This window comes from Ictidomys tridecemlineatus, chromosome 5 (assembly GCF_052094955.1).
Source record: "Ictidomys tridecemlineatus isolate mIctTri1 chromosome 5, mIctTri1.hap1, whole genome shotgun sequence".
Lineage (NCBI taxonomy): Eukaryota > Metazoa > Chordata > Mammalia > Rodentia > Sciuridae > Ictidomys > Ictidomys tridecemlineatus.
In genome coordinates this window covers 198,966,133-198,987,821 of record NC_135481.1, presented here as the reverse complement: position 1 = coordinate 198,987,821, position 21,689 = coordinate 198,966,133, and the positions used below count along the sequence as shown (strand labels likewise).

Below are 21,689 nucleotides of genomic sequence, written 5' to 3'. Positions count from 1 at the left end.
GCAACTTGGAGACTGAGATAAAGGGTTACAAGTTCCAGGCTAGCCTCAGCACCTTAGGGAGGCCTTCTCAAAATTGAAAATAAAAAGAACCAGGGCGTGGCTCAGTGGCAGAGCACTGCTGGGTTCCACCCACAGAACCAAAAAAAAAAAAAAAAACCAAACCCAACCCAGGAAGAGAGACCACAAGGGGTACAAATGCTCATTCACATATACACACAAGTGTGTGTGTGCACACTCTGTCTTCCACCATGTGATGCCTGCACGGCCTTGGGATTCCATCACCAGACGCCCTCAACCTTGAAACTTCAGAAGTCTGAGCAAATAGACCTCTTTTCTTTATAACTTTTCTAGTCTGCGATATTATGTTACTGACAACACAAAACAGACTACTTTGTATATCTCATTAAGTATATCTGACTTTGGACCCATATTTTAAAACTAAATTAAATGCAGAAAAGCAATCTCTAAACATTAAAATGAAACAAATGAACCTATCTGATTCCCTCAGGGCATGATCACCCAGGGGAGAACCAGATACCCTCGCAGCAATTGTGCAGTAGACACTAGGATCAAGTGTTCAAGGTTAACATCCCCAGTAAGAGGAGTGGACAACGCACAGCCTCAGACAAGGGACTGAGGGCCCCTGGCCTCTGTGTGTTCCTGCAGAAAGTGCAGAACCTCAGTCTCATCACAGGAAAATGCCAGCCAAACCTAAATTGAGGAACACTCTGCCAAACAGTGGGCCAGTAGCCTGCAAGGCGTCAAAGTCATTCATTCTGTAGTGAAGGGCACAAAGGAGCTGTGATGGCCAAATGCTACCAGGGATCCCAGAGAGGGTCCAGAAGTGGGACCTCATAAAAAGCTGGAAGCCCGCGGAGCGGGCAGTCTGGCAGAGCTTCACCACCAGAGCCCTCGATCTCATCACCGCACAGCAGCTGCACTCCGAGCCAGCGCCAGGGGCTGCCAGGGATGGGAGGGTGCCCTGCACCATCCTGTAACTTTCTATGAGCCTCACATCACTTCCAAGTGAAAACCTGAGTACAAAGATGAAGCTTCCTCTGGAAAAGGACTAAAATGGACAACAGTGAAAGAAACTGACGTGTCTCAGGAACCGAGTGCACGGGAGCTGAGGAAGTGTGCGCCTGTGGCCTCAGCCCCAGGCTCCCATCGCAGGCGCTGCCAACGCAGGGCAGGCCAGAGCCCCAGGACGCGCCAGACTCCGACAGGCAGCCAAGGACACAGCAAAGTCCACAGCATATGGACGCTCTGACCGTCCCACCAGTTTTCAGTTTTCCTGTTACAAACCCTGAGACCCTGACAAAGGCTGCCTGCCACCGGGAAGAACCTCCTCTGTGACGGGAAGAGCCCACAGCAGCCTCTGCCCTGCCCCACAGGGACCCACACGCCCAGGCTTCCTGCTCCAACCCAGGCTCACCAGGCCGATGCACTTCTTCAGTATGCTCCACACGCTGAAGTCACTTCTGGTGAACATGGGGGCAGGCAGTGCCGTCCTGTGAGAAGCAAATGGCAGATGGCACTGGTTACTCCTGGGAGGGCCCTTCCCCAGGACAGCTGCTCCACGGCCACCCTGCACCTTCAGACCTGATGTGAGCCTCGTCTTCTGGCAGACCCAGGGCAGGGTCCCGGCTGCTGCCCCAGCCCCAGGGAGGTTCCTGCCTTGCTGTCTGGAGGCCTCCGGAGGGTGGCTATGTCACCTTTAGAGTCCTGACCCTGACCCTGCAGTGGCAGGCTATGGCTTCCTTCTCAAGGCAGGGGGCGAGTGACAACTAGGGACCCGGTTGGCAGCTCTGCTGCCCACTCAGGGTCCCCAGCCCATCCTCAAGAGGTGGCTGCAGGACAAGGAACAGAAGTGAGGCCACTGGGCGTGGAAGACAGTGAGGAAACCTCTCCAGAAGCCAGCCGCGTCCCCGCCTTCAGCAACCGCCAAGGTGCCTGCCTCCCAATGTCCCCCAGCCAGATGGGCCAGCTGTCACACCTGCACCCCTGTCTTTAACCCAGCTCTTGCTTACGGGTGGCCCTCTCAGGATGCGAGCTGATGCGCCCGTCTCCACCTGTGGGAACTGCCTTTGAATGTTGGGTAGCCGCATGCCTCAGGCAGGGTGCCGCACAGTACGGGCACAAAGAGGTGCCAGGGAGCACACCTGGGGACCCTGCCACCACCCTCAGCCCCAAGGGGCCACCCCAGCATTCTTTCGTGAAGTTCCCATTTCACGGTGGCTGCTCTGAAGGAGCAGAGGAATCCCAACAGGGGCCCCAGCCCTCAGGCAAGGACTCCACTGGAAGGGACCACTGGTCAAACACTGTTGTCCTCTGGTCTCCAGGACCCAGTCCTCGCCCACGGTGGCCCGGGGAAGGCACACTGGGCAGCTCTTTTAGGGCACACTGCTTATTTCAAGTGGCAAGAGGAAGAAAGGAATGGGTTGGGGAGTGGCTCAGCGGTAGAGCGCTCGTCTGGCTTGCGTGAGGCCCCGGTTCCTCAGCACCACATACTCATAAATAAAACAGGGCTGGGGTCTGGCTCAGCGGTAGAGCACTTGCCTAGCAGTGTGAGGCCCTGGGTTGGATTCCCAGCACCGCATATAAACAAATAAACAAAATAAAGGCTCATGGACATCTAAAAAATTTTTAAGTAAATAAATAAACAAACAAATAAATAAAGGTATCTTGTCCAACTACATCTAAAAAATAAATATTAAAAAAAAAAAGAGGAAGAAGGGGGAGCAACTGTGAGGCAAAAAGGAAATGGAAACCAAGGCCGACTGGGCACGGTGGCCAGGCCGCTGGAAGCTGGCCCCTCATCGCCCCTCTGAGCTCATGACCGGCAGCCGCGGCACGGCATGGCACGCAGTGAGGGCCCCACAGGAGTGGCACATGCTGCACGGGTCAGAGCATGCCCAGGGACAGGAGCCCTTGTGAGATGGGGATGAAGAACGGGAATTGAGACGTGCAGGGGAGGGGAGGGCCTAAGCCAGGAGCAGAGTGGACACCTGTCGGGCAAGGGCAGGGCTAGATGGACCCAAAACCACAAAAAAGGACCCTGAGTGTGGAGCCCGAGGAGCAGAGCTGGAGCAGCGTACAGCTAGCCTGAGGACAGGAGGTGGGAGGATGCTGGCCCTCATGCTGAGAGCACCAGTGTCCAGAGAAGACAGTCCACAGGCAAAGGGCTGCTGTTCTGAGCCACTCAGGACCATGTGGCGTGAGCTGAAGGAAGGCAGCAGGCGGAGGTGGTGCCTTTAGGTCTGACTTTGAGAAGTGCCGCTGCACATGGCAGGAAGAGATGAGAGGTGTAAGAGGTGCACCAAGTGGACTGGCACAGCAGAGGCAGGCGAACTGAGGGGCCAGGATGCATCTAAAGAGGCCAAAGTTTCAGCACAGGGTGTCTGAGGCAGGGAGCAAGAGCATGGGGCTAACTGCTGGAGAATGGCCAGAGGGCGCGGTGGAGAGGGAAGGGCGGGCTCCAGGGGGTATGGCTGCTCTGACACCCAGCGCAGCAGAGGCGCCCTACTGACAGCTGAGCACACAAATGAAGGGTGAAGAGAGGGAGGCACCTGGGGCACGCTCAGAAAAGAGGCCAGGGTGAGGCTGGAGGCCCTGTCGTCAGCACGCCTCAGGACCCACTGCCACCTGAGGGCTGCTCTCTACCCAGGGTCTCGCCTCTCCTGAGGCACTGAAGCCTGCTGGTGAGGGCCGCTGGCCCCAGAACCACTGTGCAAACATGAGTGTGTTGGCAGGAGGGTGAAATATGGTCCTGTCACAGCCAGCTGACCAAGCCCCTGCTGTCCCCATGGGGATACCAGCCAATGTAGCTCAGTAGGACACAGACAAGAGGAAATCACAAGGCCCAAGTCACGCCAGGCCACGTGGATCCTGGGTAAGGACTACACTGGAAGGGACCACTGGTCAAACACTGTTGTCCTCTGGTCTCCAGGACCAGGCAGAGAGGTGTCATGCCTCTGTGGCACAGGCTGGCCAGTCAGCAGCAGCTATTAGAGGAAGGCCTAGAGCCTGCAGGTGGGCTGCCCCTCGAGCTGGACCCCCATGACACCCATGGGGGCACTGTGGCGAGTTCTGGGAAGGACGAGACACACTGTGGACAACTCTGAAACAGTGCACGGAGACCACATACCTGTGCTTCTGAACCCCATTCTCTCGAGGGGGCCTCTCCCCACTTTTCCCAGTCCTTGAGCTGTTGCTGGAGTCCAAGTCGATCTTCCCAGTGACCTTCTGATTTGCCTCTGAAAATTCCCCAGAAGAGTTATCAGAATCAAAGCCTGTGCAAGACAAGCAGAAGGGTCATTTGGATGGATGTGGATGTGGAGGATGGGAAAGCCACGCCCCAGATCCCGCCCCCACTAGCACACCACCAGGCTTACAGGTTTTGTGTTTTGTTTTCCCAGACCTGGGGAATAACCCAGGGCCTTGCACCTGCTACACAAGTGCTCTGCCACTGAGCTGTAACCCAGCCACCCAGAGGGGCTTTTATGGGTCTTCCTTTTTTCTTTGGTATTGGGGATTGAACCCAAGGGCTGTACCATGAGCCACATCGCAGCCCTTTTTACTTTATCTTTTGAGACAGGATCTCATTAAGTTGCTGAGGCTGGCCTCAAACATGAGACCCTCCTGCCTCAGCCTCCTGAGTTGCTGGGATGAGGTGTGAGCCACCATGCCTAGCTCACCATGCCCAGCTCCTCTTATACAGCTTTTAAGTGACACATTTGGAATAATTAAGTCTGCCTCTCAAGCAATCAAGGTCATGGGCCACTCAATGTGGGGACACACAGAGAAACACTGCTGTGGAGCAGCCTCTGAGCTGCTGTGCCACAGGGAGGGAGAAACCATTCAGCCTCACATGGGACTGACGCTGTTTCTGGGGAAATGAGACAGACTATAGAAGAGCTCAGAAGCATTCAGAGGATGTTGGCTATATGTGTCCTAAGGTGTGGGGACTTCCCAAGAGACTCCTGGGTGAGGAGGGACACCAAGTCAGCCTCTCTGTGACAGGCACAGCTTCCCAGGGGAGGGCCAGGTAGCGAGTGGGTGGGACAGCCCAGTGACCCCTCTGCAGAGAGGGACTTTGCCCCAGGAGGACAGCGGAAGGGAGTGCAGGCCAAAGGGCCTGGAGCACATCTTTAGGAGCACACGCAACAGGCAATTTCAGCCACAAAATTAAGAAAAATGACCACAATTTCACCTTGGAAGATGTTAAGAAGCTCAGTGTCCCTTTTTCCAAAGGTTTTAGATGAGAGCAAGTCAAGCCAAGCTTGGTGGTACACACCTGTAATCCCAGAGACTTGGAAGGCTGAGGCAGGAGGATTGCAAGTTCAAGGCCAGCCTCAGCATAGGCTCAGTGAGGCCCTAAACAACTGGCTGCCAGATGCAGGAGCACAGCATGGTCGGCTGCTACCTCCACAGAGCCCAGGGTGCACGAGGATGAGGCACGGCAGAGGCCTCGGCCAGGCTGGGGTAGTTGCTTCCACCAGGGTGACCCCTGTAGGTGGTAGCCTCACAGACCTTCTAGGGACTACAGCCACAACCTGGCCTGCTCAGTCCTCCCGCCATTGTATTTGTGTTCTTAGCTGAGGTTGAAGTCCCTCCCCATTGGCAGTAGACCTTCACAGAAAGGATGGGGTGACATTCCCGCTGACCCAAGGGACAGAGGAAGGGGATGAACATAAGGCTGTCACTCCACACGCAGCTGACCTGAGAGGCCAGGAGAGCCTCTGGAGAGCAGGGGGCTGCTCTGTGGCACACTCCGAGCAGCTCAAAGCCAGACGTGCTCATGACGCCAGCAGTTTTTGATCATTAAGCATAAATAACATTAAAAGACTGACCGCCTCATTCCAGTTCCAAAGAAAACCACTATCAACAGGAAGCTCTTCCAAAGACTTCACACCCACTGCGCTGCCACGCTATCTCCCAAGACTCAAAGTCCAAGTTTCCCACGTCTGAGACAGAACACCACGTGCTTCCTAAGAGCGGGTCTCTGGCCTCCGGAACATGCCAGACCACCTCCCAAAGGCCAGACCCACCCTCTGGATCCCACAGATGCCCGCACACCCTGTGGTTTCTGAGCCATTTTTTCTTTCAATTCACCTGTGACGGCATCAAAGAACTCCTCCTCCCCGTTCATCCTTCAGTGGCCAGGCTCCGTCACTGCTGGGGTGTGGTCTTCCTACTGGATCATCTTAGCTGAGCTACATCCACAGCACAAGCAACTCTGCGCTACAGACTTCTGGTAAAAACCCAGCAGACACAGGAGATCTGAGGGGAGAAACATTTTGGCATACTTAGCTTCTAGAAAGATGTAGTTTCAAAGCAAATTTAAATAGCTATTCAGCACTCTAGAAATCAATCTCAACCACAAGTGAGGAAAGACACAAAGCATGCGATCCCACAACAGACACACAACTCTTCCAACAGTATCAGGGAGAGGAAGCACTCCCTGCCGGAAGACGGAAGGTGACAGGTCAATAGGTGACTGCTACTTTAAGGGGTACGTTTGAAAATCGTCATCCACATCTACAGGCAGACATAAAACACTGCTCTGGGAAGACGCAGAGAGCTCGAGAGGACGAGCTATGTGAGGCCATCAGGCTCCAGCACATCTCAGGAAGTTCTGCTCAAAGTCATCAGAAGCTAGAACCAAGTGGCTATAAATAAATGGAAAACTGTGTCAAAATAACCCAGTAATAGCTTTGGGGACTTTGCTCTTTAGAAGGACATCAGTGAGTCAATGAGGACGCTCAGACAATGCCGGTTGGGAAAGCCCCAGGCCCACAGGGCCCGCCACCTTGCCCTCAAACCTGGGGGTTCCCTGCCGCCCTGCCAAGAGTGTCAGCTCTGGGTTTGGATGTTTGCCTACCAACACACGGAAGTGAGTACAGGATCCTGTCAAGCACACCAGGAAACACAATCAGCAGCACCCACTCCTCAGCCTTAGAGCACAGAGCGGGTCTTCCAGCAAACAAGCCGTGAAGGAAAGAGCGCAGAACACTAGGGAGAGCGCCACTGTCCTGGCTGAGCCTGGCTTCTCCAGCTTGAACACAGGACCACACGCATGTGAAGCCGTTACGCACATCATGGAGTGCATGACGTCTGACTGTGTGCCTCAAACGTGTAGTTTGTTTACATGCAACTACACCTTCAAAAAGCTACCTAAAAAAGATATCAACAAACATCAGGATTCAAACAAGGAAATGCACATTGTCAGGGGTGGCAGCCACACCTGTCATCCCAGGGTCTCAGGAAGCTGAGGCAGGAGGATGGCAAGTTCCAGACCAGCCTGGGCAACTTAGCAAGATCCTATGGGAAAAACTGAAAGAAAAAAAAAAAAAAAGAAACTAGAATGTAACTCAGTGGTAAAACATCTGCTTAGCCTTGGTGAAGCCTAGGGATCAATCCCCAGAACCAAAAAAGTCCTAATGTTAGAGGTAAATCAATCGAAACTTATGGAAAGTTTTTGAATGAAGGTGTGAGATGCTACTCTGCTACCCATACTATGGCGACACTGGTATTGCTGCGGCACGGGGACCACAGGGTTCAGCAGTGACCATGGGCCTCGGAGGCCTTCCCCTACAGGCTTCCCAGGCAGTCTAGATGCTCTGCCTGTGGCTGCCAGCAAAGGATGCACCTACCAGCAGGTGTTCCATGCCTTCTTCACGTCACCAGGCCCCATGAGGGGCGCAGACCACCAACTGCCACAGGCCAAGCCCCTGTAGCTTCCCCACCCTCAGGAGATGGAAGCCCATGGGCCCTGGGCAGGAACATGGCACACTCCCGGGAAGCCTCTACTGGTTGGGCCCTGAGAAACGACAGAGAGTCCACAGAGGCCCTGGGCCAGCCAAGTAGACTACCCACCCTGGCTGGTCCTCAGTCCTTCTTCACAGCTACCCACCGCTGGACTTCTCGGAGGCCTGGGTCAGCACACAGGCCTCAGCTGCCCAGAAGCTCACAGCTCTGGGGTATCTCTGATTCCTGACCCCCTGACTCTGGCCAGAACACCACAGGTAGCTGGGGGCTGTGGCTCAACGGTTCAGCACCCAGAGTCGAGGCTCTGCAGCTGGGGAAGGAAAGACTGGCCCCAGGGCTCACCCTCTGCAAAGCTGAGGATGTGGGGTGAGCAGCTGGGAAGCCAGCCAGCAGCTCTGGAGTGCGCCATGAGCTCCAGCTCCCTTTCAGAAACAACCCGCAGGACAGCGCCTCGGGAAAGGGCTGCAGGGTTGTGTTTTTCTTTAGTCAGCTCTTTCTGGTCAGCATTATCCTCTTCTAGGTCCACAGAAAAAACAGGAAACTTGCAAGGGTATCCTCCTATCCTTGTCCCTCCCCAGGGGCCACTCTAGCCAGGGAAGGGGGCTTCTTCCTTCCACATGGTCCCCAAGCCCACCCTCACTGCAGCCACACCACCACTGTTCCCACTCTCTCCCACAAAATGCCCACCCCCTTGCAAATTGCCACCACTGTACCCTCTTGAAGGTGCCCGCTCTGCTGTCCGTCTCCTACCAGAATGTGGCCCAACCAAGCCCCTAATGTCCTAGCACCTTATGAATGCTCATACTGCAGCCTGACAGAGGCATCCTCACACTGTCCTTACAGAAGCAGATCCAGCAGTTGGGCAGTGAGTGAGCAAGAGCCAGGGGCCAGCCAGGCATTGTGGCCATGCCTGTAATCCCAGTGACCCGGGAGGCTGAGGCAGGAGAATTGAAGTTCAAAGCCAGCCTCAGCAACTCAGTGAGACCCAGTCTCAAAATAAAAAATAAAAAGGACTGGGGGTGTGGCTCAGTGGTTAAACCCCTGGTTTCAATCCCCAGTACAAAAATAAAAAAGAGCCAGGGACCAGTGACCACCATTGTCAATCACTAAGAAGCCCAATCCTATGAGGATTCTACTCTATCAAAAGCAGGCAAGTGGGCTGGGGATGTGGCTCAAGCAGTAGCGCGCTCGCCTGGCATGCGTGCGGCCCGGGTTCGATCCTCAGCACCACATACAAACAAAGATGTTGTGTCCGCCGATAACTAAAAAATAAATATTAAAAAAATTAAAAACAAAACAACAAAAAAAAGCAGGCAAGTGAGGCAACCTGGAAGAATTCTCATGCCAGACAAGAATACAAACAATGTAAATGTGCGAGAGTCACGTTTGAGGCTAAATATTAGTTCTAAATTTAAATTATTCCAAATAGCACACGTTCTATTCCATAACTTTAAAGTACACGAGCAGTACAACAAGACACTCTGTGCAGACACATCCACACCTGGGCTCGCCTCGGGCACCATCCTGCATCAGGATGCCAACAGCCTTGCCGCAGCACGGCTCGCCACCACAGTGTCTCCTCCTGAGTGCTGAGGTCAGCCACAGATGGTTCAGTGGCCCCAAAAGGCAGGAGGAGAAAAGCCAGGCAGCAATTGGAGCAGGGGACTTCCCAGACCCACTTACATACAGGCCTGTGCCAGGAGGTGGCAGCAGGGCTGCTCAACATGCCACCCACACTGACGGCCTCAAGAACAGTGCATGTGACAGGATGTGACAGGGGACAGTCAGGCCAGCGGCCTTCATCCTCACTCCAAACCTGCCTAGGCTCCCGCCCCTTGGCTCACTGTAGCACTCTGGGGCCTGGGAAGTCCATTGCTGGGAAAGCTTAGTGATGATTTTTACAGAAATTGTATAAATGGAGGATCCCATAAACAATCCCTGCTCGGTCACAACACAATCTTTTTTCAAAGGGTGTGTGTGTGGTTGGCAACAGATCGCCACTGCTGAGACCGCAAGTGGCACCACTCTGCCAAGCACACTGAGTCCTGGAGTCAGGCGGGTGAGTGGGGTGAAGAACTGAGTGAACTTTTCTGAACACCTGTCCCTTATCCATAGGCTAAACATAGTTAAGTCCAAATGCGTGAGAAGTGCCATGATACTGCTCTTTCCTCGGGGCAAGACAAACACAAGCCAGGCTCTCTGGCTCTGCCCAGCCATGTCTAGGGTGGTCTTCCCATTCGGGAGCTGTATTGGCTCCTCACTGAGTGGGCTGCCTGACTGCAGGCCAGACGTCAGCTCTCCACACTAAGAAACAGGTGCGGACCCAAAAGTGGCCGCCTGCTAACTGAAGGCACCAGCCAGGCAAGTTGATCAGCCACCAACAGGGACTTGGATTCTCACAAGAAACAGGAAGAGAAACACTGCACCACTCGCCCGCGGCCCACCATGCTCCACATTTGCAGTGTGGCCTTGCTGAGGCAGGCAAAGGGCCAGCCCAGCAGGGTTCCCGGGCAGCAGCTGGCCCTGAGGGGAGTCTTAAGACCACTGTCCATGCCAGAGTCCCTCGACTGCTGTCCCCAACTTGATCAAACTGCTCAGTACTGAAGAGCAGGTGGCAGAGCGTGTCCCCGCTTCCAATCCAGCGCAGGTCGTCCACACACAGGTGAGCACAGCTCTTCATCCACACGTGTCTCCTTTAGTCAACCTCATCATCATGCAACAGGAAAAGCCATCCAAACGTGCCTGAGGGAGTGGCTGCATGGCTCTGGACGGCACCCGCAGCCCTCCCTCACTGAGGCACAGCAGGCAGACTCAGTCAGTCTGCCCCTCACAGGACTGTTCATGTGCAGCTCTGCCCCAGCAGCCACTGCACACCTCCAAGCCTATGACCAGGTGAAAGGCTGCTGTCCTGCAGGGCTCCTGGACACCCTTGCCCTTTCATCAGCTTCTCTCTCTATGGCCTCCATCCGGCCCTTCTGGTTATCTTGCCCAACTCCACACTGCTGGTCCCCTGACCAGTTTTACTGTGTTGAGAAACTTATCATCCTAACATCAGCCCTGCCCAAGTCTCGCCCAGCTGTACTTCCTGAGCACTTCAGGGCTGGTGTTCAGACCAAGGTCAGGGAAACCCACAAATCTCCCCACCACCGCACGCCTCCAATCAAGAAAAAAGAGGGCTGGAAATGTGGCTCAAGCGGTAGCGCGCTCGCCTGGCATGCATGAGGCCTGGGTTCGATCCTCAGCACCACATACCAACATAGATGTTGTGTCCGTCAAATAACTAACTAACTAACTAAATATTAATACTCTCTCTTTAAAATAAATAAATATTAAAATTCTCTTTCTCTCTCTCTCTCTCTTTAAAATAAATAAATAATAAATAAATAAATAAATAAATCCTGTTTACCTTAAAAAAAGAAAAAACTGCTAAATTCTGTTGGTGATTTTTTTTCTCCCCCCCAAAAGATGACTCAGACTATTCATCAATTTATCAAAGGGGCCTTGATCCAAAAAGGGTTCTGACCCAACCAGAGGTCCCAGGACTGTGCAACCAGAGGTCCCAGGACTGCCTGGAACTCTCTGCAGACAAGCCACGGCCACATAACCACAGGAAGCCTGGGCTTGCAGGCCGCCTGGCTGGGCACCTACACTTGCTACACAGTTCCTCGGTTTCCTGATGAGAAGCCAGATGACAGCCTCCCACACTGACTCAGGAGCTGTCCACCAAGGCCCAGCCAGCCTGCTGCAGAGCTGGAACCAGTACCACAGCCCCAGGGCCCCTCTCCCTCCTTCCTGTCTCCCCGACCTGCCTGACACCTCTCAGGGCAACAGTAACTATTAACCCTACTGGTTCTGCCACAGGTCACTGGCAAAGGCTGCTGTGCCAGCGCACACTCAGGAGTGAGGACACCCACCGTTTCTGGGATGACTCCATGCCCCAGCTCACGTCTGACACCTGCTGCTGTCAATGCTGTCCTTTCCCTTCTCCAGGGTGTTCTGGCCTGGCCACCAGATCAGACATTCACTTCAGTTTTAAACGGCAATAGACATAATTTCTGGTCGAGCACAGTGGCACCAGCTGGCCCTGTCGCACGAGCAGCCCTTGATCCGGATTTCCTTGATTCAGTGAACCCAGCCAGCTGTGTACCTGCACGCCAGCACTGCCATTCCTCCCACAGCTGCCTCTGCATCTTACAGAACAGCCTCTCCAAGACCCTCCTCCTCCCTGTCACGTTCCCCAAGAGCACCCCATGCCACCTGGAACAACTGCTGTCTGAGCACCACCCATGGGGAGGTCTGAGCTTAGGGCCTGTGTTCAGAGACCAACCAAGAGCCCCTGGGACCCTCCCAGACATGCCTCAGCATCAGGGACAGAGCCTCAGACCCCAATACCAGGCCAGCAGGCCCAGACCGGGGCCAGGCATTATCAGTCCACAACAGGTGGGCACCCTTCCCAGCTACACCAAAATTTCTCAGGCTTGGGCTATGAAGCCCAGAGTATGTTTCTCAAAATTAACCAAATAGGTATGCTGCTTAAAAAAAGAAAAGAAAAGAAAAAGAAAAAGAGAGAAGGTAAGCAAAGAGAGAAGACGCACAAAACACCAGGTAACCCAGGAGACTGTGCAGGAGGAGGCAAGCTCCAGGCCAGCTTGGGCAAGACCCTGTCCCAAAATAAACAATAAAAAGGACTGGGGGTGTGGCTCAGTGGTAGAGCACCCCGGGTTCAATCCTATACCACACACACACACACACACACACACACACACACACACACACCGAGCACAGTCCATACACATGCATTCTTGAATCTGGTCCCTTCTGGAGGTCATCTCCACTACTGAGCCCAACTCAGAGACAGTAGTGTTTGTGCTACCAGACGCTCTGACCTGCATGCTTTGAAATTCTATCAAGTTATCCCATGTTCTTTTCTGAAGGAAAGGGAAGTGTCGAAAAGTTCACGGAAGCACAATGAACCATTTAATCACGTTTATTAATAAGAGCCAAGTAGGGGCCTATGGGAGACTCACTCCCACATTGGGACTTGAGCCCAACCAGCAGTGACACCCAGAGATGAAACTTCCTCGCAAAAAAATCATAGCAACAAATTACTTAATGTAGGAAACTGCATTTATGTCAAATTAGAACCTAAAATACTCTTAGGATTTGTTTTTAGTAGTCACATTCAAATACTTTCAGTCTTGATAAGGTTATAAATCAGCCATAAAATACACTAAGTTTTGCAACTAAACTTTACCCTTCACAGTGCTGCAAACTAAATCAGAAGTCTCAGGGCTGGGGATGTGGCTCAAGCAGTAATGCGCTTGCCTGGCATGCGTGGGGCGCTGGGTTCGATCCTCAGCACCACATAAAATAAAAATAAAGATATTGTGTCCACTGAAAACTGAAAAATAAATATTAAAAAACTTCTCTCTCTCTTTAAAAAAAAAAAAAGGAGTCTGCACCCACCAAACAGAAGTACAGTAATGACTGGGACAGCCTCGGTACTCAGGGATCTTTTCCTACATTGGACCTCACTTGATGGTTCCTGATGCCATGGTAACTTGTTTCAAACAGAACACAATAACCTATTTCACAAGCAAAGACTAGAGGCCAGAGCAAACGGTGGCCCAGAGGCCCAGTGTGAGCTTCCCCAGGTCCCCCCACAACTCTAAGATGCTGCAACTCACGAACACAATGTCAGCTCCATCCTAGTAAAGTCACCAATGCATCTACCCCAGGCACCCTTCCACTGCCACAGCAAGATGACTGACACCAGCTTCTCTCCCTCTTTACAGAGAGCACAAAAACATCCTTATCGAAATAAAGAACACCATAATTTCAATTAGCCAAATGCAAGGAGACTTGAAAGTCAATCAAGTTGTTTTGTTTTGTTTTGTTTTTTGGTACCCAGGATTGAACCCAAGGGCACTTTACCACTGAGCCACATCCCCAATCCTTTTTATTTTGAGACAGGGCCTTGCTAAGTTCCTGAGGCTGGCTTTGAACCAGTGATCCTCCTGCCTCAGCCTCCTGAGCCGCTGGGAAGTTTTAAGAACTATCTAAGACTCATTTGCTAGCACTGCCAGAATTGTGGAGAAGACAAGCTGAGAGTCAAGTGGCACTCTCCTAAACATTAAAGAACATTGCTTGTTAAGATGGAAAACCCAAGTCTCTGCATGCACTTGGAAGGAGGAAAGAAAATGTAACACTGACTGCCTGAAGCTCATGCAGACCTACCTGAAAGCAAATCCTCACTCTTCAAACTGCATCCACACCTGCCCCCCCTTCCAGGACTAACATCCACAACTTCACTAGTACAAAGGCACTGTGCAGCAGGTAGGCATTGCAGCAAGATCCTGGATGGCCAAATGTAGAATGACTTTATTTAACAAGAAACAAAATTATTTTATAAACACTCAGGCTCACAAAAAAATGAAAACCTGTTACATGTGCTACAGGAGACAAAGTCTGACACAGTAACAGTACGACTGGAATGTCTTCAGTGAGTCTGTCAAACAGATCAGTCTGAAACAGCAGCACAGGCTCTGTGTGAGAATGGGAACTCAGGGCTAGAGATGTAGCTCAGTGACAGAGCAGTTGCCTAATATGCACAAGGCCAGGGCTTGATCCCAGTACCACAAGGGGAAAAAAATGAACCCCAGAGCCACACTGCCTGGGCTCAAACCCCTGCTCTATACTTTACTGCTGAGTGGGCTAGAGTAAGCTATGTTCCTCAGCTTCCTCACCAATGGACTAAGGATGATGTCAGTGCCTGTATAGCAGATCGCTGTGAGACACAGAGCCTCACAATGATCTGAGGCAAACGTTGTTAAATACCATCATCCTACCAGATAAGAGTCGTTCCTAACAGAAGAACCTGCAATACAAATAAGGTGAATTCTGAGCAGATCCGGCCACCTTGTCTAGTCATGTTCTAAGTGACAACACCATGGGAGGCACTGTGCTGCAAGGGAGGAAGTACCATCTTCAGGTTCTCTAGGTTCCTGTCCCAGCAAGGGAAAGGGAACTGACACCTTGGAGCACTTATGTGCCTGAGGCTGAAGCAGCCAGCAAAGCAGACATCACCTGCCTCAGAGGGAACTGAGGCCCAGGGGGAGATGCCCCCTTGCAGTTCAGAAGGCCTCTCCTCTGTCCAGGCATCAAGGGCCATGAGAACCCTTGACCCTTAACATATGGTACTGCACAGGACATGTGCACTTTTGAGCTGACCCCTCAACAGGATGCCAGGCCACACACAGCACCCACCCAGGTCTGCAACTGGACTTTAATAATTATCTGCCAAACCCCACTCAAGAAGACCACATCTCCAGGGTGCAAAGGAGGTCCCTGAAAAGAGTGTAACCCAACAGCTGCTGGTCCCCAGCCCAGTGCCTGTCCTATCCCCTTGTGCACCACCACCACGCGCCTGCTGGCCAGGTACACTCAGCAAGGCTGACTTCAGGAGTACTCGTAGGTCTTGGTCCGGCTCACCCGGGACCACCTGCCAGTCTTGGTCTGAACTCAGAACTCACTCAGTCTAAGGACACGTCCCTGCGTCCCAAACTCCGCTGCGGAGGGAAGGACCTTAGAAACCGGACTGCCGAGGCCCGCGCGGCACAAAGTTCTCAGCGGCCCGCGCGGCCAGCTCGGCCCCCGCCCGGCGGAAACAAAGCGGCGGCCCGGCGGCGCCTCGGGAGGCCGAGCCGGGACCGCGGGGCCGCCCAGCCGCTCCACCGGGCCCGGCCGGACCCCCGGATCCCCTGGCTGCGGCGGGCGGGCCGGGCGGATGCGGCCCGGCGCCCGCAGGAGGCGGAGGCCGCAGCACCGTTCGAGGCCGCCGCCCAACTCGCGCGTCTCGGCGCCCGCGGCCCAGCCTGGGTCCACGGCGACCGCACTCACCCCGGCCCCCGCCCGGCCCGGCCCGGCCCGGCCCGGCCCGCCGCACTCACCCCGGCGCCGTGCCCGCCCGCCGCCGAGCCGCGCCGCCGCCCCGCCCCCGCCTGCCGCCGCTGACACCGAGGCGGAAGTGCGGCCCGCCGCCCCGCGACAGGCAGCCCGCGCCGCCACTCGCCGCGCCCCGCGCCGCCGCGTCGGCCGCCGCCGGCCCAATCAGCGCCCGGCCCGAAGGCCGCGCCGGGGCCGAACGACACTGATCACGTCGCGGGGCGGCCTCTCCCTCCGCCCCGCGAAGTCCTGCCCCCAGGAAGTTTGACGGCATGAAAAGCCAATCAGCGCATGGTGTGGGCGGGGTTATGCAAATATGGCCCCGGGAAGGGCGGGGGAGAAGGAGGGAGGGGCGTGGCCTCGGGAGAGGCGGGTTTGCAAACAGTGAGTAGGGTGGTCTTGGCATGGGCGCTCGGGCGACCGGAGAGTGCGAGACCCCACCCGGGTTACAAACCCAGGGGATATTTCCCAGAGATGCTAGGCACCCAGCGAGTGCTGAATATCGTCCTCCTGCCTTTGCATGACGCTCCTCGCTCAAAAAAATTCGTCGCATGTTTACCTCTCCATCTGCCACCCTAGCCATCTCATGCCCCTTAAAAAGCCTCCAGGCGCCCACTGGCCTGCGGCCCTTAGTTTCACCCAGAAGCTCTGGATACACACCTGGAGCTTGTAGTCTTTCCAGAGCCTCTGAGCACCCAGTTTCCTTGGCAAACAGGGTCCCTGTACTTGAGTCATGGGTCTGATTTGAAATGAGTAGAGTGAGGTTGACTAGGCTGGCTATGAACTGCTTAGGGGTGGGCATGTGGCCTTGTTCTGGCCCAGGAGGCTCAGTGGCAGAGAATTCAGACCAGAGGGGGACTGAAGCCAAGTGGCTCTCATCTGCCTACAGACCTCTGCAGAACCCAGTTATGTGAAAGAAAGATTTGCATTTGGGGCGACTGATGGAGGTGTGTGCCGGAGTAGCGTGGCACTTGAGATGCATGGGCCAACAGCACCCAGTGCCTGGAGCAGCACAGGAGTCTGTACCATTCAGTGACCTGAAAAACTGCATGTGATTTTCTGCTACAGCCACTTTGAGGTGGAGCCAAAAGGATACTGGGCCCCTGCAACCACAAGACCCTGGATGAGTCAACCATGATCCCACAGCTCATTTTGAAGGCCCTGCTCAGTGCTGCCTCTTCCACTGCCTCTGGCAAGGGGGGTTCTCACACAGATCTCCGCTCGCAGGACTGAGGAGCTCAAGGCAGGGCAGATCTTGCAGACTCTGGCCCTGTGGCAGACACACACCCTTGTAAATACTGGGGCCTTGATGGGTGGCAGGGCCCAGGCCGCTTCTCTGGCTCTCCATCCCAGGGGCTGTCCCAGTGCACTGGTGGGTCCATTGTCAGCTGGGCTGCTAGGGACTAGGAAGGAGCCCCCTGCGTCCCTTCTGAAAAGAGAGATGGGAGGGCCTCCGAAACAAAGGCGTTGCCATGGTTACCCCTGAAGAGAGAAAGAAAGAGAGACAGAGAGAGAGAGACTGCAGCCTGCAGAGAGAAGGGTGCAGGCACAGCCGCCAAGCCAGGACAAGGACAGGCTGGTTGCCAAGGAGATGGCCAGGCTGACCAGGCTCCAGCTTCCCCACCAGCCTCCAAGCCCCTTCCCCTAAATCTCTAAGACTGACCCTTGCATAAGGACATGCTCCTAAAGGGCTCACCTGCCTGCCCACCCCTCCACCAGGAGTTCTAGTCGCCTCAGACAAAGGTCTATGCAGCTGAGCCTGATCATCTCACCCCAGCTGTGGGGAAGGGTGGGCTCCGACCTCAGATGGGTTGGTACAGGGATGGGTTTCCCCCACTTTAACAGATCCATAGCTGGACCCCAAGGACTGGCTGCTGTGTAGCCAGGTTTGGGCGGGGGCAGCCCAGGTGAACACCCTCAGTCTGTGATGGGGGTGCTGGGAACCAACTTTGGAGGGTATTTTAGGGTCTTCACTGGTTCAAAGGCCAATTCCAGAAGCAAAATTCTCTAGGAATAGATGGAGGGAGTCGAAAGGACAGAGATGGCTGGGGATGATGCCAAGCAAGGGTGAAGGTAACAGAGGACAATGACAGCTGAATGCCCCGTGATTTATGTGCTTCATTTGGTTTCCCCTCGCGGCAGCCAGTCTGGTGGGCACTGCATTGTCACTGGGACCTCCTGGACCACAATGAGGAAATGCCCTGCAGGCCCCAGGCATAGCACCTCCTGTGGGCCAGTTCCCATCCCCGGGCTGCTGGAGAGGCAGAGCCCTGCCCAGACCACACACCAGAGCCTGCACTTGAAGGAGATGCCCAGGCGTTCCCGCTGGGCTGGGGCTGCCTGGCCCACAGCAGGCCCACTGGCAGCCACTGGAAGGGCCTGGGAGTTGCTGGTCGGGGGTCATTTGGAGCCTCTGTGCATGTAATGGTCTGCTTAGGGGGTGTGCTCCCACCTGAAATGCTCTGAGACTAAGCCGGGTCTCAGAGCCCCATGCCCCACCCCCACATAGCATGGATGATCATCCAGTCAACATCAGTGTCCCAACTTCTGAATTTGACCGTGACCATATGAACAGACCTCTGCGGTCTTGAGAGGACACCGGGAGCCAAGCCAGGCCTAAGTGCTTAGCATGGAGTGTGGGGCTCTCTAACCCAATTCCCAGGATCCTCCCTCTGTCCTCTTAGCTGAGGAGGGGGGACCTGTCCGTTTTCCCTATAGTCAGTGGATACCATGCTTTACCCAGGGCCTGCTCCTGGCCTGCCCTTGAGTGCCCACTGTCCCTGTGGGCAGCCATAGCCTCTTAGGCACACAAGCCTGCGTCATCCTGCCTCCTGCCCTCTCCCGTGGGTAGGCAGAGAAGGTATGACAGCCCCCATTCTGGATGGGCAAACTGAGCCTCTGAGCGCAGAAGCAGCTTTCCAGAGTCAGCTTTCCCAGCGGGCAGCAGAGCAGTCCTGCCCATAACCTGCTGCCCTCTGCCCCACATTCTCTTTCCTCCTCTCAGGCCTCTGGCCTGGATTCATCACCTTGTTTGGGCCTGGGCCCAGAGCAGCCCCATTAGAACCCACTGGGTCTTAGTGACCAGGAAGGTGCTGCCCCCGTTGCAGCCCCACCCAGCCAGCTCCGCAGCCTGGTCCCAGCTCTGGCTCAGATCTTGGCAGAGCACTCTTCGCCACGCCCTTCTGGGGCATGCCCTAGAATATTCTCTATGGACACAGCCAGAGGAGGCCTGGCCGCGGGGGCCTGGCCTCAGCCTCACGTGGCTGGGGCAGATCCCTCCCACCCAGCTCTCAAGTCTGCTGCGTGACAGCTCAGCTCCCCTGTTGTCGGGAGGAGGGTATTTTTAGGCTTGAACCCGCCTCGTGAAGAGACAAGTTATCAATAGCAGCAGCAAAGGGCTTCTTCTTGTTCTTTTTCCCCCCCATGTATTTGGGACCTGAACAATCTGCACCCATTAAATTCTGCCAAAAGAAAAAAAATGGTGTTCCTCTTATAAACTTTTTACCCCACAGCTTCCTCCCTGCTTCGGCTCTGAGAGCCAACTCTTTCTGGGGTCACTCCCACCCTGCTCCCCTCTCTGCAGGTGACGTTGAGGTCAGTCTGCTCCGTGATGCCAGCCGTCCCCACAGAGAGTGAGGGAGGCGAGCAGCCAGGCCCCGGATTGCACTTTCATAGGTGGACGTGGGCCGTCACTTCTGAGCTCCATGGTGGCCCTTGCATGGTGGCTCTGTGCCAGCCCTGTTGCCCATGGTGAGGAAGCCCTTCGCAGTCCCGGGAGCTCGCTGGTCGCTCTTCAGGTTTCTAGAGGAAAGGGCTCCACAGTCAAGGGGGTGGAAAACTGGAAACAGGGCTCCTAGGCCCCTTCCCGCCCTGGCAGGTGGGATGCCTGGGAGCCTGGTGCAGACCCAGGACCCTGGAACTGGGAGCCTTTCCCAGGAGTCTCTTGCAAGAGCTGGAGGGAGTGGCCTCTGGCTTTCTGGATGGAAGTTTGGGGCCAAATGTCTCCTCGCCCTTCAGGGTTAGAGCTCCGTTTCTGAGAAAGCCCAGAATAACAGGCCCCCTTGAGGTAGAAATGCGCTCTCTCCTGTGACCAGGGCCCGAGGCAACCCGGCCAGCGGGTGCTGAGTCCTCAGAGGCCAGGTCCCACCTGACAGCTCTCTCCCAGGGCTTCCTTTCATCTTGGGTGTCACCTCCTGCCATCTGGCCAGAGGAGGAAGGAAAAGATTTCGGGCTGGCACACTCGCCAGATGAGTCAGCTTCCTCTGAGGACCCGTCCCCAAAGGTGCACCAGGCACTTCTCCTCGCATGTCGCAGGACACAGCCTAGTCCCACGCCGCTCTGGGCAGGACGGCCACGTTTTAGCTGCATGTGTTGTGCCCTGTCTGAAACAAGCTCAGAGCAGATTACGGATGGCTACCGGTCACAGGGCTTGCCTGCTGGCCTCACCCAAGAGAGACTGCTGGCACCCCCAGGGCCCAGCGGCCAGGCCTGTGGACAGCTCCCGGCATTCCTCAGACCCAGAAACGTGGACCCCTCTGGGGTGAGTGACCACACTGTCAGGCCACGCTGGATGCAACGTCCCTGGTATGTTGTCCCTCTTGGCCTGTGCCCTGAGCCCCAGTGGGCTGCTAGGCCAGCAGACTTTCCTCTCTTTCTGGCCCCCCTAACTGATGGAAAGCGTTCCCTGCTTCTTCTCTCGGTACCTACTGAGCACCAGCCACATGCTGGCCCTGTAGTGGGCTCTGTGTACCACCATGAGCGCAGCATGGGCCCCAGAGGACAGTGGCCGCTCTGGTCCCCCTCTCTGCTCCCTTCCTGGGGCCCACGTGGGGCAAGAAGGGTGTGCACACATCCGTGTGCGGGGGACCGGTAGCGGGAGGAGAGACAGCTGGGCTGGGTTACATTTAGCTTGCTGAGAGCCAAGTGCGTTGGCCAGAGCCACTGGCTAGACCTCGGTGCCAGGGAAGCTGCGGCATGGGGTAGGAGGGGAAGGTTTAAACAAGCCTGGGGAGCCCAGATGGGGAGCGAGGTGGTGTCTGGGACAAAGAGCAGCACTCTTTCCTCTTCCCGGGAGCAGCCCCGGCCAGCAGAGAGGGCTGGTTTGTCACGGCCACCCGACCTCTGTTCCTGGCCCCAGCACAACAGGTGGAGCTGAGGCCCAGGTATGACACAGCCAGGTACTGGGGGGCCTCCTGGGAGACCACCCCTGGGAGGAGGCCAGGGGAGGGGAGTGAAAACAGCAGGGGACAGTCTGCCAGGCCACTCACAGCACAGGGCAGGGAGCCCCACCCTGCCCTATGGCTCACAGAGGAGAGGGCGGGGTGACCCTTGGGCACGGTCCCTGATGGAAGGCTCCCATGGGCACAGTTCCCAAGCTCAATTGACTGCTCTGCTGTTGCCATCTGGAAATGCCTCACCATCTGGGACAAGAGACCACACTCTCCTTCCCCAGTGGGCCCAGCAGGGTCCATGGGTGTCCCGAGGAAGGAGGATGTGGTGTGGGAAGCAGGCCCATGGGCGCTGCCCGTCCAGAGTCATGTGCAGCCAACCAGGTGACTCCATCCCCTCCAGGGGTGATGACAGCCCAGGCCAGCCAGCTGGTCTGCTCTGAGAAAGAGATGAAGGCTTGATAAAGGTCTTTGTGTTGGGCACGTTGCTGTCACTGCCCAAGCCGGGGAAGACAGCCAGCCAGGAGTCCCAGGGCCAGCGCTGCAGAGACCTTCAGGGCCAGTCCTTCTAAGGCACTCTGGGACCCGAAGCTAGCCCAGTGCCTCCCCTGCTCACTAGCCTTAGGAGAGAGCTGTGAGGGCTTCTGAGCACCCACCTGAGTTGCACATAGTAGGTGCTCAATAAGTATGCCTGGTGTCTGCAGGAGGGTGTGCAAGCCAGTTGGCAGAGGCTGGGGTCATGCGAAGAGCCCCCGTGGGTCTGAGGCCAGCAGTGGACTCCTGGACCAGCCTGCCTGGAGGGGAAGC

The 21,689-nt window shown here is 55.4% G+C and overlaps 1 protein-coding gene across 5 annotated transcripts in view; it reads right to left on the bottom strand.

The window, feature by feature from the left end:
• Osbpl2 (oxysterol binding protein like 2) overlaps positions 1–15,826 on the bottom strand; it is a 34,673-nt gene extending 18,847 nt beyond the window's left edge. The window contains exons 1-5 of one of the 5 annotated variants that reach the window (XM_078052113.1): positions 15,720–15,780; positions 7,247–7,335; positions 6,115–6,282; positions 4,148–4,292; positions 1,436–1,511 (exon numbers count right to left, since the gene is read on the bottom strand). In XM_078052113.1, the coding sequence (XP_077908239.1) occupies positions 1,436–1,511; positions 4,148–4,292; positions 6,115–6,151 (258 nt within the window). In that variant the 5' untranslated portion in view covers positions 6,152–6,282; positions 7,247–7,335; positions 15,720–15,780. Of the gene's footprint in view, positions 1–1,435; positions 1,512–4,147; positions 4,293–6,114; positions 6,283–7,246; positions 7,336–14,007; positions 14,032–15,719 lie in introns of those variants that run through there. The other 4 variants (XM_078052112.1, XM_078052110.1, XM_078052111.1 and 1 more) reach the window with 4 other exon arrangements.
• Positions 15,827–21,689: the final 5,863 nt, after the last annotated feature.